Raw genomic sequence first — 16,109 nt, forward strand, 5'->3', positions numbered from 1 at the left:
AATATCACTCTGTATATAATTGCTAAATTATTATGTTTCACAAAGTTTAATGAATAAAGTTATAATAAATAATGATTGCAATAAATTTAAACTTTTAACCAGGCAATCTATGTTAACGATATATTTTTTTTTATTACAGTAATGATATTCCAGTATAAATTTTACCTGACTTATATATAGAGTATAATATAGGATCAACGTTGGCCCAGCATTGGCCCAACATAGAGTTGTAAATGTAATTTCAGTTGATAAACCCTTTCGGTATAACATTAACTTTTCATAAAGCATGCAGCAATCGAAATCATCAGCCTTCCCAAAAGAAATAAAGCGTAAAATATTTCATAATCAATTTTTATTAACAAAATTTCATATCGGCCCTATGTTGCTACTAACGTAATGCCAACGTTGGCCCGATTATTTATAACCAACATGAGATAATAATATGGATTTACAACAGCAGGCCAACGTTGGGCCAATGTTGTGCAGCCAACACCAACGGTCGACCAACGGACCGACAATTTGCCAACGTTGGGCCAATGTTGTGCAGCCAACACCAACGGTCGACCAACGGACCGACAATTTGCCAACGTTGGGCCAATGTTGTGCAGCCAACACCAACGGTCGACCAACGGACCGACAATTTGCCAACGTTGGCCCACTGTTAGTCTGTTGACTGGGGAGACATGAGACATATGGGGAACTATATTTCAGTGTGCATACATTTTGTATATTTAGAAGCTAACCTCTGCTACTTTTTTTTGGGAGACCGGTGCCTTAGGAAGGACTTGGAACAATAGTTCCAATCTTTCCAACAACAAAAAAACAGTGTAAAATGTACGTTCCTTCTTTATTAACTAATATGGTCAGTGATGGATTTTAGTGGTATCACGCTTCTTTATTACCCAGAAACCAAAGATCTTCCTTTCAACCATTTTATTTGATCGAAGAAGTTGTTCACAGTTTCGTGTCTGAAAGACTTAAAAGTATACATGAATTGTTCTTCTTACAAACTCAAAAACATTCTGGTTAATAGAAAAACAAAAACTCTTCACATTTCAGCACTTTAGAAATACTGCAGCTCTTCTGAAAAGTTATACTTTACATTTTTGGTTGACCACGTGGTCGTAAATTATTTCATCCTTTGAAACACGTGCAAGTGTAGACACTGACCTAGCATATTTTGCATTCTTCTAAAAAGATAAATTAATATGAAACATGTGTTACCTGTAAAAGAGGACGAACTGTGTTAGCTATTTATGCAAAACAGTTTCTTTTCTTCAAAATTCAAAGTTTTAAAAAACTATGGATTCATCTTCGTATTCATTGTACTCCATGCTATAATTTGGACACGAAGGCTTTCGAGACCTGACGGCCATACTTCCACGTCGTCCATAGGATGTGTCGACCAAACCGCCACATCATCCATACTTTAAATATTTATTCCATTGGCATTGTGGATAAAATATAATATTACAAGTATTATTTCATAGTTATAACATAAATATGATTTTGAAGTATACATTAAGTACAAGTTCTGATGGTTCGAAAAAGTCAGTGTAAATATATATTGTGGTCAAGTGGTTAAGACTGATGGCAACAGTGCTGAAGGTACCTGGGTTTGATTCTGTCTCGGGGTGCTGGAAATTTCAGTACATCACAATGGTGATTTTCACCAAAATCACCCTCCCACACACTTCTCTGGTACTCAGACCAGAGTTTAAACTAGAATGGGTAATTTGGGGCCTCAGTTGCCCCCTACTTTTACCTGGAGATCAATCTTCTGATATCTCTCCCGTTTGTCTGTTCCCGTCGTGTGTCCCGGTGGTTCTCTCTGAGTACTTCGGCTCCTCCACCATAATAACACTTCCCGGTGTCCTAGCACTCCCTTTGTGTTGGGGTTGGGATTGTCCTTGTAAATATTGTTGTAAATACGTCGGTGACGCATCTCCATTTATCCTGATAGGGCCACAATTAAAAGAATCTTTGTTTCCCCACACCCTATCCAGATTTTTGCTGGTGGGTATGTAGGTAGGTGTTTTTTATTTTATAAAATGTTTTGGTAGGTAGGTAAGGTGTTATTAGTTAGACACATAGACTATATATATATATATATAATGGGTGAAAAATTGGCTACGTCACTCAGTGTAATACTTTGTTTGTGCTGATGCCATTCATTAGGCTTTGTGTCCACCTTTACCAGGGGTTTTTCTGTGTATTTTTTGAAAAAAAGACCCAGGCCAGTTTTGGATATTTTTTCCCTCAGGATTTTCAATGAAATTGGGAAAACAACAAATATACCCAATGTGAGTTTTAGTGTGTTTAGTTCATTAAAAATTATCTTTTTTGTGAAAATAAAGTAAGAAACTACATGATAGCTATTTATATTTTTATTTTCTGTTCTTTTTGTTTTTAAAGTATACAACAAAGCACTCAATATAAAAATAAGGAGATCAAGGTTATAGTAGTACAGGGCTCACACTACTTCAGAATCATAGGGAGAAGTGACTTCTCTTTTTGAAATTGAGAGGGTGAAGTGGTGAGATTTGAAAGAGGTGCTTGTTTGCTCGCGGTGCTACAATCTTTGGTTTTTACTATAATACATTAAGTGCCATAATGATATGTATCTTATTTTATTTGATATTGTTCAAATTGTACCTTTGGTATACAAGTAGAATAACTTGTTTAATTTTATCATATATAGTTGCACAATCATATGAGTCCTCTTGTCAGAAAAAAACAATTAAATATCTGGCAATAATAAAAAAGATTTTTTTTTATATCAAAAAGGAAAAGAAAGTTGTTATATCATTTAAAATTCAATTAAAAAACTACTCTGTATGCATGTTCATGAAATTATTTCTCATTAAAAAGATATATAAATTTAACGGCTAAGCTTGGACATAATATAATCATATTAGTGTAATAGTCCCAGAGTTGAGTAGGGTTCGACACTAACGCTAGTCCGCTAGCCCGAGGCTAGTAAAAATTAGGGAGGGCTAGTAAAGTTTTCATCACAGTACAACTGGCTAGTCAAAATTTTGTTTAAAACTAGGAATTTCACAAAATTTTAATTGTCAACAAATCCCAGAATTTTTGCTGACCTTTGCTGTCTTTATTGTACAGTTTATTCACATATATTTTGATTGTCAGACATTTTTTAACATGAAAGGTACTTTTTGGGGAGGGGAAAGAATCAAAAACAATAATGGTACTTAATACATTGAAAACCACGTGTGTTACAAACGCCGTGATGATTCTAATCAAAAACCTGGATCTCAAAAGTGCTTTCATAATATCAAAATAATAACATGAATACAAAATTTACACTGTTTGGGAAAAATGTACAACTTATTGGGAGGAATTTTAAGCCATTTTTTTTAGTAATTGGGAATTTTCTCTTAGGGGAAAAAGCTGTATTTCGAATGTAATTTGAGGCAAACAATATCACTGAATTATTGTCATAAAAACAACATTATAGGTCTCTGCAAGGATTTGTATACTATACAATTCCTTGGTCTCTGGTAAAAATATACAGATTTTTAGGAATAAAATCTTGTCCTGAAAAAAAAAAATAAACTGAAACAACAAGGGAAAAGAAGGAGTCCATGACAAATTATGACAAAAAACAGCAAGGGCAAACATTTCCTCTTTTGTGGGTGTATTTTTAAATCCCTAACTTATCCATCTTCATTAAAGACACTATAGTAATAATGATAAGTAAAATGAGGATGATGATGAAGTAATGATCTAACAGTCTAAAGGGGTCTTCAAAATAAGTCGAACACATTCTTAATATAGATGATTAAAATATTAATTTTTATACGACCGCAAAAAAATTTTTGTGGTCGTATGCTGGTATGACGACGGCGGCGGCGTCGTCTGAAGACACATTGGTTTTGCACTCTGACTTTAGTTTAAGTGAATGGATCTCTATGAAATTTTACCATAAGGTTCAATACCACAAAAGGAAGGTTGGGATTGATTTTGGGGGTTATGGTACCAACAGTAAAGGAATAAGGGGCCAAAAATAAGCATTTTTGTAACTTCCAGACATAACTTGTGTGTTAGTGTATGGATCTCTCTGACATTGTACCACAAGGTTCCATATCACAAAGGGAATGCTGGGATTGATTTTGGGGGTAATTGCCTCAAAATTTAGGAATTGGGGGGCCAAAAAGGGGCAAAAAAACAAGCATTTTTCTAGTTTCAGGACAATAACTTGTGTGTAAGTGTATGGATCTTTATGAAATTGTACTACAAGGTTCCATATCACAAAGGGAAAGCTGGGTTGGAGTTTGGGGGTAATTGCCCTAAACGTTTAGGAATTTGGGGCCAAAAAGGGGCAAAAAACAAGCATTTTTCTAGTTTCCAGACAATAACTTGTGTTCAAGTGTACGGATCTCTCTGAAATTGTACTGAAAGGTACCATACCACAAAGGGAAGACTGGGATTGAGTTTGGGGGTGATGAATCATAAGGGGGTTCAAAAAATTTGAGGGGGGATTTTTTTTTTCATTTTTTTTTTTTTTTAAATTTTCCATTTTAAATTGGTTTTTTCTGATTTATATATAAAAGCAAATAATTATGTTATGGTTTGAATAGGTAAATTAAAATTTTTTAAGTTCTTAGACCACTTTCATTCTGTGTCAGAAACCTATGCTGTGTCAAATATTTAATCAAAATCCAAATTCAGTGCTGTATCAAGCTTGAATGTTGTGTCCATACTTGCCCCAACTGTTCAGGGTTAGACCTCTGCGGTCGTATCAAGCTGCGCCCAGCGGAGCATTTTTTTTTTTTGGGGTATTTTTTATTAGCAAACCGGTGAAATTTGATAAACAAAAACATGTTCAAAACCCTCTGGAAATGCTCCAGAACACAGGATTTAGCTTCATTTGTATCAAAAATTTTGGGGGGGGGATGCCCCCAGACCCTCCTAGATAGGGTCGTGCCGGTGGCACGACCGTCCGAGTGCCTTAGGCACTTGGAGGACTAGTGAATTGACTAGAGGGCTAGTAGAATAATAATTTCACTAGCCCTGCAGGCTAGTACATACGTTTAGTAAGTGTCAAACCCTGTTGAGCAACTTTAACTTATAAATTGAAACTTTGCATATACATGGAAATCAGTGATATTGTTGTCTTTTTTCAAAACTACCTCTACCGTTTTTTATTGGGAAAAATGCATATTTTTTATTGAAATTGGGAAATTTGTATATTTTATTCTAAACACATTTCCGATTTTTTGCCGACCTTTGCAGTCTTTTTTGCACTGTTTTTTCATGTATATTTTAGTTGTCAGACATTTTCAACCTGAAAGGTACTTTTCTAAGAGGGGAAAGAAACAGAAGCAATGATGGTACTTAATGCATTGAAAACCACATGTGTTACAAACACCATGATGATTCTGATCAGAAAACCGGATCTCAAAAGCGCTTTCTAATATCAAAATAATAACATGAATACGATATTTACAATCATTACTACCAATGCCATCACTGTTTGGGGAAAATGTAAAACTTTTTGGGAGGAATTTTAAGCCTTTTTTTTTAATAATTGGGAATTTTCTCTAGGGGAAAAAGCAGAATTTCGGCTGTAATTTGAGGCAAACAATATCACTGGAAATATATACATTAATCAAGAAGATCTAAACAAAAGTATGTTAATGCATGTAGAAAGTGTATTTTGTTCCTTTTGGGATCAATTTTTGTCTGTCAGCAGTGCCATCCATGTGTCCGTAATCATTATCGTAAGAATCCGTATTTTGGTCATAGCCGGTCCGTTTCCATGAAATCCTGACTCCGGTCCGTAGTTGTACAATAATATGCCCAATAATTTAAATGTCGGACAAAGTAAAATTAACAAAAATAAACGATGTTTGACACACTATTTGGAAAGGAATATGACGTTTTTAATGCAATACATGGATAACAAATTTACTTCAGGCAAATTTCATCAAGTTCTTATGAAGTAACAACTTATTTTGTTGAATGTTAGAATGATTTGAATACGCTCTCTAGTCATGCTAGTAGGGGACAAGTACCGGAAGTGAAAAAAAAATGTTTTTTATGAAATAGCATGCCACCAACTTAAAATAAATGCTTTAACCTCTTTTCTGATGAAAATAAATAGTGTATGCCTTGAATTTCTTCACTTTTAAATGAAAAATTGCTGTTTCATCGACTTGGTAAAAATTGAATAATGCCGATGACGAAAGCGACTGAATAGCGAGTATCGTAAACAACAGGGCGAGTTGTTTTCGCTTTTGAGGGTCTGGCAAAGCGAAGTGATGGACGGGAAAGCGACTTCTTCGCCCTAGTCGCCTGGTAGCGTGAGCCCTGGTAGTATCAAAATATCGTAGTTCTTATAAGGCACATGTGATAAAAGTTTACAGCCTTTTTATGCCCCCGCCGTAGCGGTGGAGGCATTAAGTTTTACCCTTGTCCATCTGTACATACGTACGTACGTCCCAAAATTGGTTTCCGTTCTCTAACTTGAGTTTGCCTCAACCAAATGTATGAAACTTATACACAATGCTTATTACCACAAAACACAGATCAAGTTTGAATTTTGGTGGCGTCACTTTAACCGTTCTAGAGTTATGTCCCTTTATAAATGGAAAATTTGCAAAATTTTTATTAACTTCTAAATATCAAGTTATTTTTATGCGACCGTATATTGGTATGACGTTGGCGTCGTCGTCGTCCGAAGACACATTGGTTTTCACACTCTAACTTTAGTTTAAGTGAATGGATCTCTTTTTACCGTAAGGTTCAATACCACAAAAGGAAGGTGGGGATTGATTTTGGGGGTTATGGTACCAACAGTTAAGGAATTTGGGGCCAAAAATAAGCATTTTCTAGTTTCCAGACAATAACTGTGGAACGGTGTATGGATCTCTCTGAAATTATACTACAAGTTTCCATACCACAAAGGGATGGTTAGGATTTGCTTTGGGGGGTTATGGCTCAAACCGTTTAGGAATTAGGGGCAAAAAAGGGGGAAAGACAAGGTTGTCCTGGTTAATGGACAAATACTTTAGTACAAAACATAATTTAAAGCAGTGTAAGGGAGATAAATCAAATACATCATTGAAATTATCTCCCTTACACTGCTTTTAAATTATGTATAAAGTAATGGTTAATGAACAATTAAGATAATTTAAAACAGTGTAAGGGAGGTAATCCAAATACAACCAGTAAAAATCCATATGAAAGATTTGACACTATATTTTAAATTCTATTATAAAATAGATTAAGTTAGCACTATTGTAAATTTAAATGGATAATTATGGTTGCAAACTCCATTGGAAATTTGAATTGAGATTATGACCATATCTTGAGGGAAAGATTTTTTTGTGGGAAAAGGGGGGGGGGGGGGGGTAAAAAGAAATTGTGGGGGGTGTCAATTTTTTTCCACAATGAGGTCCAAAGGGTCCAAAATTAAACTTAGTTTGATTTTAACAAAAATTGAATATATGGGGTTCTTTGATATGCTGAATCTATACATGTATTTAGATTTTTGATTTCGGGCCCAGTTTTCAAGTTGGTCCAAATTGGGGTCCAAAATTAAACTTTGTTTGATTTCAACAAAAATTGAATATATGGGGTTCTTTGATATGCTGAATCTAACCATGTATTTAGATTTTTTATTTGTGGGCCCCGCTATCAAATTGGTTCATATTGAGGTCAAAATGGTCCAAAATTAAACTTTGTTTTATTTCATCAAAAATTGAATTATTGGGGTTCTTTGATATGCCAAATCTAACTGTGTATTTAGATTTTTCATTTTGGGCCCAGTTTTCAAGTTGGTCCAAATTGGGGTCCAAAATTAAACTTTGTTTGATTTCAACAAAAATTAAATATGTGGGGTTCTTTGATATGCTGAATCTAACCATGTATTTAGATATTTTATTTGTGGGCCCCGCTATCAAATTGGTTCATATTGAGGTCCAAAAGGGTCCAAAATTAAACTTTGTTTTATTTCATCAAAAATTGAATTATTGGGGTTCTTTGATATGCTGAATCTAAACATGTGTTTAGATTTTTAATTTTGGGTCCAGTTTTTAAATTTGTCTACATTAAGGTCCAAAGGGTCCAAAATTAAACTTAGTTTGAATTTAACAAAAATTGAATTATTGGGGTTCTTTGATATGCTGAATCTAAACATGTGTTTAGATTTTAGATTATGGGTCCAGTTTTCAAGTTGGTCCAAGTTGGGGTCCTAAATTTAACTTTGTTTGATTTCAACAAAAATTGAATATATGGGGTTCTTTGATATGCTGAAACAAACCATGTATTTTGATTTTTGGGCCCAGTTATCAAATTGGTCCACATTGAGGTCCAAAGGGTCCAAAATTAAACTTAGTTTGATTTTAACAAAAATTGAATTATTGGGGTTCTTTGATATGCTGAATCTAAACATGTATTTAGATTTTTGATTTTGGGCCCAGTTTTCAAGTTGGTCCAAATTGGGGTCCAAAATAAAACTTTGTTTGATTTCAACAAAAATTGAATATATGGGGTTCTTTGATATGCTGAATCTAACCATGTATTTAGATTTTTTATTTGTGGGCCCCGCTATCAAATTGGTTCATATTGAGGTCAAAAGGGTCCAAAATTAAACTTTGTTTTATTTCATCAAAAATTGAATTAATGGGGTTCTTTGATATGCCAAATCTAACTGTGTATTTAGATTTTTAGTTTTGGGTCCCGTTTTTTAAATTGGTCTACATTAAGGTCCAAAGGGTCCAAAATTAAACTTAGTTTGATTTTAACAAAAATTGAATATATATGGGGTTCTTTGATATGCTGAATCTAACCATGTATTTTGATTTTTGGGCCCCGTTATCAAATTGGTCCACATTGAGGTCAAAGGGGTCCAAAATTAAACTTTGTTTGATTTCATCAAAAATTGAATTCTTTGGATTCTTTGATATGCTGAATCTAACCATGTATTTTGATTTTGGATATTGGACCATAATACTGTAAATTCAGAAATTATTGCGATGTTTTTATTATTGCGAAAAATGCGACAGGGTTATAATCGCAATAATTTAAACTCGCATTTTGAAATTTTTTTTATGAACTAAACAGGATTTTTCTCAATATCGCAAAAATTAAAAACGCATTTTAGGCTAAAATGACAAAATCGCAATAATAACTGCACACAATAATTTGTGAATTTACAGTAGGTAAATTAAAAAAAATTTAAGTTCTTAGATCACATTCAGTTTGTGTCAGAAACCTATGCTGTGTCAAATATTTAATCACAATCCAAATTCAGAGCTGTATCAAGCTTGAATGTTGTGGCCATACTTGCCCCAACTGTTCAGGGTTCGACCTCTGCAGTCGTATCAAGCTGCGCCCAGCGGAGCATTTTATTATTTATTTATTGTTGATTGGCAAACCCTGAATTAGCCTTATCCGCTCCCAGAATATGATCCAGTATTGTAATTGTCGACATTTCCGGTTTATGGGGGCCATTGTTTTTGTCAATGCTGTTTTGTCAGTCAGATATGTTTTTACTCGGTTTACACATTACTTGTCGGCGATTTTTGGCATAAAGCTAGCGGTTGAACAAAATGAACATTGATGTCATGAATAATATGTGTCCATTTTAGCCCCAACTGTTCAGGGTTGGACCTCTGCGGTCGTATCCAGCTGTGCTCAGCGAAGCATTTATCCATTGGTATTATTGAAAACAAAAGATTTAAAATGTAAATTTGAGACAAAAAATGTCAGAAGCTCTCAGAATGCAGGATTTTGCAGATCTTATTTTTCAAAAGACCTGAGCCACCTTGGGACTACAACAAAATTAGGACTAGTCAATTAATTTTATGCCCCCGCCGCTATTAAGTTTTACCCTTGTCCGTACGTCTTGAAGTTGGTTTACGTTCTCTAACTTTAGTTTGCCTCAACCAAATGTTATAAAACTTATACGCAATGCTTATTATCACAAAACACAGATCAATAAAATTGAGAATGGAAATGGGGAATGTACCAAGTTTGAATTTTGGTGGCGTCACTTCAACAGTTCTACAGTTATGCCCCTTTACAAATGGAAAAATTGCTGAATTTTTTGTTTCTGTTCTCTAACTTGTTAGCCTCAACCAAATTTTATGAAACTTATACTCAATGCTAATTACCACAAAATACAGATCAAGTTTGAATTGTGGGGGTGTCATTTTTATTGTTCTAGAGTTATGCCCCTTTACAAATGGAAAAATTGCTGAATTTTTCATTTCCGTTCTCTTGCTTAAGTGTGCCTCAAACAAATTTTATGAAACTTATTCACAATACTTATTACCACAAAACTCAGATCAAATACAAATTTGGGTAGCGTCACTTTTACTGTTCTTCAGTTATGTCCCTTTATAACTTTATATGATATGCAAGCGGGGCATCATCTGTGTCCCATGGACACATTCTCCATTTATTTTTACAGTCCTATGGACTACTACCTGTTTAAAGTAAGTGTCAACCTCTGCTTGTTACAAGAGACAAATTTTTATTTTGTTAAGAATAATTACTATGCTTAGCAATAAAAAAATTGTTTATCAAGTTGCACATAAAAATAATGTAAATTGGTATATAAATTGAAAGTGAAGCTTATTCTGGATATGACTAAAATTTAAGACAAATATTCCCACTTTGGCTGAAGAAAGCTTGAAAACCATGAAAAATAAAAAATAAAGTATAAAAAAGATACCAAACTCCCAAGCCAAGGCAAATAGACCTTATTGCTATTTGGGAATCTTCAACACTTGACCGGAAAATCTGTGACACTTGAACTATTGCCCTCATACAACAATCACTATTACTTTGTGGCGTCAGAAATTTTCTATTGTGATGTCCAGTAACGGCGGATTAATAGCAATAAGGTGTATTCTAAAAGGGGATTCTAAACTGACATTGCAATGCAGGATTTTGCATCTTATTTTCAAAAAAATCTTGGGAGGGAATCCTTTTAAGGCCAACCTTAAAAATATGTTTGTTTGCAGTTTCCCGACTGTACCTTCAGACTGAAGGGTCGGTAGGTAGGAAAAATATTTTATTTTATCAGCCAAAAGTTTTAACAAGCAGTTACAGAAACCAAGTTTCTTGTTAAGAAAAAAAAACCTATTTTAAAACAACAAACACTGAAAACCAACATGAAATGAACAGGCATTGTCAAATAAAAAAAAAACTTTTTAACTAGAACTGAAACTTTAATTCAATTTATGACATAAAATATGGTATTATTAAATACTGAAACACTTATAAACAAGGAATGACTAGAACTGTTTTAAAGAAATATACTCACGGACATATATGCTTCTTGACTAAAATGTTTTCATGAGTAGAGTATTTTCATCAGAAAAATGTAGATATTAAAGATTTATAAGACAATGTATTAAAGAGTGTATTTTTAATAAAAAAAAAATCAGCCATTGAATCTTCCTCAATTGAAAAAAGGGCATCTAAAAAAAGACTGTTTTCATATTTCTAACAATATTTAATTATATGCAATAAGGTTATATTTTGAAAGATATGTTGATGCCAGGCTTAAATAAAAACCAAAGAAAACTTACTAGTTTGGGGCGAAATCCATAGCACCCCATTAAAGTAAATGGTCTGTACTGAAATGTTTTGACTGCATACAAAAAAATGGCAGCATAGCTCCTAAGAACATGCTTTAATTCAATTCACACAGTGACAGACCACAAAGTTTGGGTATATTTAATGTTGTAAGAAAGAGAATAGTTGCAATGAGTGGGGCAGCCCCCCTTATCCTAAAGGAGCATACTCATTGCAATCGAAGATAGATTTAATATAGAGAGAGTACTGTATATTTATTTTTCAAGCTGATCATTCATTTTCTCTACATCTTTGTGTATTTTGGGTTGCTTCTCATTGATTTGGCATGGTCTCTATCCATTTACATTTTAAATGAGCTCTTTCTCCATACAGGCATGTTTACAGGTATCCATATATTCACGGAGGAGTGGTTTCATCTTTGTCTTCTTCACAACGATTTATAGAAAATATGACATACTTCAAACTGCTGTCGAATTGTTTAACCACTGAAATTTGTTCCATAAAGTCAGGCTCAAAAGATTCTGTACCCGATTTGTTTGAGACAGAAAGTTGGCAAAGATGAGTTATCGTTTCGGTTGTGAATATCCGCTGCATCTTCTTCAATGATATCATCAAAGACATTATTCCATGTGCCTGAATCTGTATAAACAGTTTACTATTAAACTTTTTTGTTTGTATTTTGTCTTAAAATTGACAGAAGTCGACAGCACAAAGTACTCCTTCCGTAACTTCATGGAGCTTCATGTGCTTTATCATTAAACGGTCACATGAACGCTTGACGGGAAGGCAAGAAAAACCTAGACTTAAATCAATTCCGGAAAGGACCTGAATTTCTGGATCTCGGCAATAGAAGTTTTAAAAATAATTTCTTAAAATTTAAAGCATTAAAATTTTCACAGTCGGGGGGGATTTTCAAGGGTCGGTCGGTAAACTGCAAGCAAACAATATTTAATTTAAGCCTAATTTGTTTTAAAAGCAAAATCTAAAAAGATCAATACTGATAGTGTATCAGACAACTGTCTTGTTAACATCTGAAGAATATTGTTGGATTATTTGATTATCAATTTGATCTTAATTCTTATCCTTTAGCTGATCCTTTGCATGTGTCTTAATAGAACTTTGGAATTACTAAATATGGCGTACCTAAATTTATGCAAGGATCTGTATTTTTTTTCACAGAATGCGTTACGTGGCAGCTTACCTACTTGCATCCCTTGGAGGAAACGCAAATCCATCAGCCAGTGACCTTGAAAAGATTATTGGGTCAGTTGGTATAGAAGCCGAAGCTGATAAAATCAAGAAAATTATAAGTGAACTCAAAGGAAAAAACCTAGAAGACCTGATCAAAGAAGGTATACAATAGTCATACTTTTTGTTATGCTTTCAGATCAAATAAATTACTGAACCATAGTTGACACATGGTCAGAGATTTTAAAAAGAATTTTGTCTTGAATGACATTTGGACCGATGATCATTAATGAAAATGTATCAGTCGAAAATACATTTTAATTAGTCTAATTGCAATCAATATATTTAAATTTGTACTTTTTCTGCTGCAGGAACTTTCAAATTATGGCCTAGCAATTTTCTCGCATCGAGTTGATAAATCCAGAACAAAATGCATTATAGTTGTGGCTGTTAGACTTCATTTTGTGAAGGATCTTTTACATGCTTACAAATTTATTTTTTACTGTCAGACTAGATTTACATCTTTATAAATATTTAAATTAAAGATTATGCAATTGAATGGACAGAGCTTTAAATTTGTTTAAGTATGTTTTCCACTTGTATCTTAGTTTTTGTAGAATACAGTTTGTTGTCTGTAAAGTCATTGGTATTATTCCATACATATTTCTCTTTGAAAAGGTCAAGAAAAGCTGGCCTCAGTACCTTCAGGAGGAGCTGTAGCTGCCGCACCTGCTGCTGCTGCTGAGGAAGCACCTAAAGGAGGAGGTAAATACAGAAAAATTTAGATTTTTAATCTGAAGAAATGCAATGTTCTTCAGTTGTCTTGATTTTTGTCTTCCTACGACAGCATCCTCATCGATGTATCAGTCTATGATTAAGTCAGTTTAAGATGTGGGTCATTATTATTTGGTATGTAGTTGTGTGGGACATCTTATTTTCATGCAGATTATTTGATCTACCCTCTCAGTCATGGTCTATTGACTCTGTTTTCATGTTAACTGATTAGGTTAGTTTAAGGTTCATCAGAAGGAATTGAAAAATATGGCTGTGTTTATACCACAAAATTTACTCTGAGTACAGACGAACCTGTGCATCTGGTAAAGTTTTAAGGCATGGCAGGAACTAGATAATTACACTTCAAATGCATTTTATGTTTCAGAAAATGTATAACGGGGAATAAGACTCAACATTTCCCAACTAGGGGCCCAACCTGCCACAATGTATAAATTAACATAAGCACTATGGGCATTTTAATAAAAAAATTTAGGGGCCCAACCCAAATTTTAGTAGCATTGAAAGAAATGTACAACTATATTAGAGCGACAATCTTGAACAAAGAGAAACGGTTTTGTAAATGAACTGGTCCCTAGAAAGTAAACAGGAGTGCCAAAATAAACAAACACCTGAATTTCATTTGATATGGTCCACTCAATTACACAGTTTAAATCACATATTGTTGTGCAGGTATCTATTGTCCATGTCAATTTTAACAACTCACTAATATTAATTACATAGGGGAACATCTCAAACATTTTTCCAAACTTAGTTTATTTTGGCACCTGTGGGAAAGAAAAAAAAGGAATCTCAAAATCCATAAAAGTTTATAATTTTCTGAAATATTAAATGCATTTAAAATGTATTTATCTAGTTCCTGTCATGCCTTAAAACTTTACAAGGTGCGCAGGTTTGTCTGTACTCTGAATAAAATTTGTGGTGTAAATACGGCCATATTTGCCAAAAAGTTATGATGAACCTTAAGGGAAAGAACTGAAGGCAAGTCTTTGGTATTTGTTATGCAGTTGTATAAGCATTAGCATTTCTCATTTCCACAGATTATTTTATCCTGCACCTTCAAGTATTGTTCATTGTGTTTGAACATTTTGCCTAGTTAAAATGATAAAAATATTGTCATTTTATTTCAACATCTGCATTGTACTATCAAAATTACATACAGGCTAGTCGTATCTCTGTGTGACCATTTAATCATGTTTGGAACCTTAAATTTCCAAAACAATTTTGATCCTATGATCACCTGTTTTGAATTGTTAGAGTGAATTTAGTTTTCCGGATCCCAGTAATGTTTACTTTCTAGGGACCAGTTCATTTACAAAACCGTTTCTATTTGTTCAAGATTGTCACTCTAATATAGTTGTACATTTCTTTCAATTGTTTGACTTTAAAGAGAATAAAAAGATGCAGAATTTTTTATCAAGGATGAAACAATAGGTTTTAATTACTCCAGACAAGTTTTCTTATGAAATTAAGGCATGAATATAAATAATCCTCTAATGGTATTCCACTTTGTGAAAGGAGGTCTGCCTTGATTAGATTGAAAATTAGATAAAATGGGCGATGCCCTCAGGAAATAGATTTTTCTTCAGTGCACAAATCTTCCTATCTCCCTTGAGCATGGGATACAAATGTGAAATGTAGCATAATATATTGAATATAATGACTTATTATACGACCGAAAAAAAAATTATGCGGTCGTATATTGGTATGACGTTGGCGTCGTTATCGGCGGCGCCGGCGTCGTCGGAAGACACATTGGTTTTTGCACAATAACTTTAGTTTAAGTGAATGGATCTCTTAAAAAATTTTTACCATAAGGTTCAATACCACAAAAGGAAGGTTGGGATTGATTTTGGGGGTTATGGTACCAACTTGCCCCAACTGGTCAGGGTTCGACCTCTGCGGTCGTATCAAGCTGCGCCTAGCGGAGCATTTTATAAAAAAAGTTAGTTTCATTGCAATGTTTACTTGATATGTAGTTAATAGTAGTCGAAAGAAAGGCCAAACATAAAATAAATTCTTTTTACTTGTAAAGTAATCTACTTATTTTAAAATTTTAGCAAAGAAAGAAGAAAAGAAGAAACCTGAGCCAGAATCAGAGTCTGATGATGACATGGGATTTGGACTCTTTGACTAATTAAATGTCTTATGCAATGCATCTATAATAAAGACATTATATACTTTATACCAGTCTTGATAATTTCATTGACAAAAGAGTATATATGTAACCATTTTATATGAATACAATTTTTTTATGAATTTTGTATTAAGCTGGCATCATTATATCCCTGCTCCAAATGAGGGGTATATGGTTTTACCTCTGTCTGTCCGTCCATTCCATAAATTTTTGGCACATTTTTCTTCAGCACTACAAATACTAGAATTTTTTATCAGGTTTTATGTGATCATGCTACATGTATACTGTTTTGATGTGGTTACAGAATCATCGATAATCAACTTCCTAATACAGAATATTTATACATTCTAAACTTGTATGAAATTTGTCACATATTTTAGGGAACTTCAAATAAGAGCTTCCTGAAATTAGTTATCAG

General features: G+C 33.8%; 1 protein-coding gene across 1 annotated transcript; it reads left to right on the forward strand.

The window, feature by feature from the left end:
- Positions 1-869: 869 nt before the first annotated feature.
- On the forward strand, positions 870-15,739 carry LOC127712184 (60S acidic ribosomal protein P2-like). Its single transcript, XM_052218490.1, has 4 exons — positions 870-983; positions 12,754-12,926; positions 13,441-13,527; positions 15,615-15,739. Exons 2-4 carry the CDS (start codon positions 12,755-12,757, stop codon positions 15,689-15,691), a joined length of 336 nt encoding a protein of 111 aa, XP_052074450.1. The 5' UTR covers positions 870-983; position 12,754; the 3' UTR covers positions 15,692-15,739.
- Positions 15,740-16,109: the final 370 nt, after the last annotated feature.

This window comes from Mytilus californianus, unplaced genomic scaffold (assembly GCF_021869535.1).
Source record: "Mytilus californianus isolate M0D057914Y unplaced genomic scaffold, xbMytCali1.0.p SCAF_8, whole genome shotgun sequence".
Classification (NCBI taxonomy): Eukaryota; Metazoa; Mollusca; class Bivalvia; order Mytilida; family Mytilidae; genus Mytilus; species Mytilus californianus.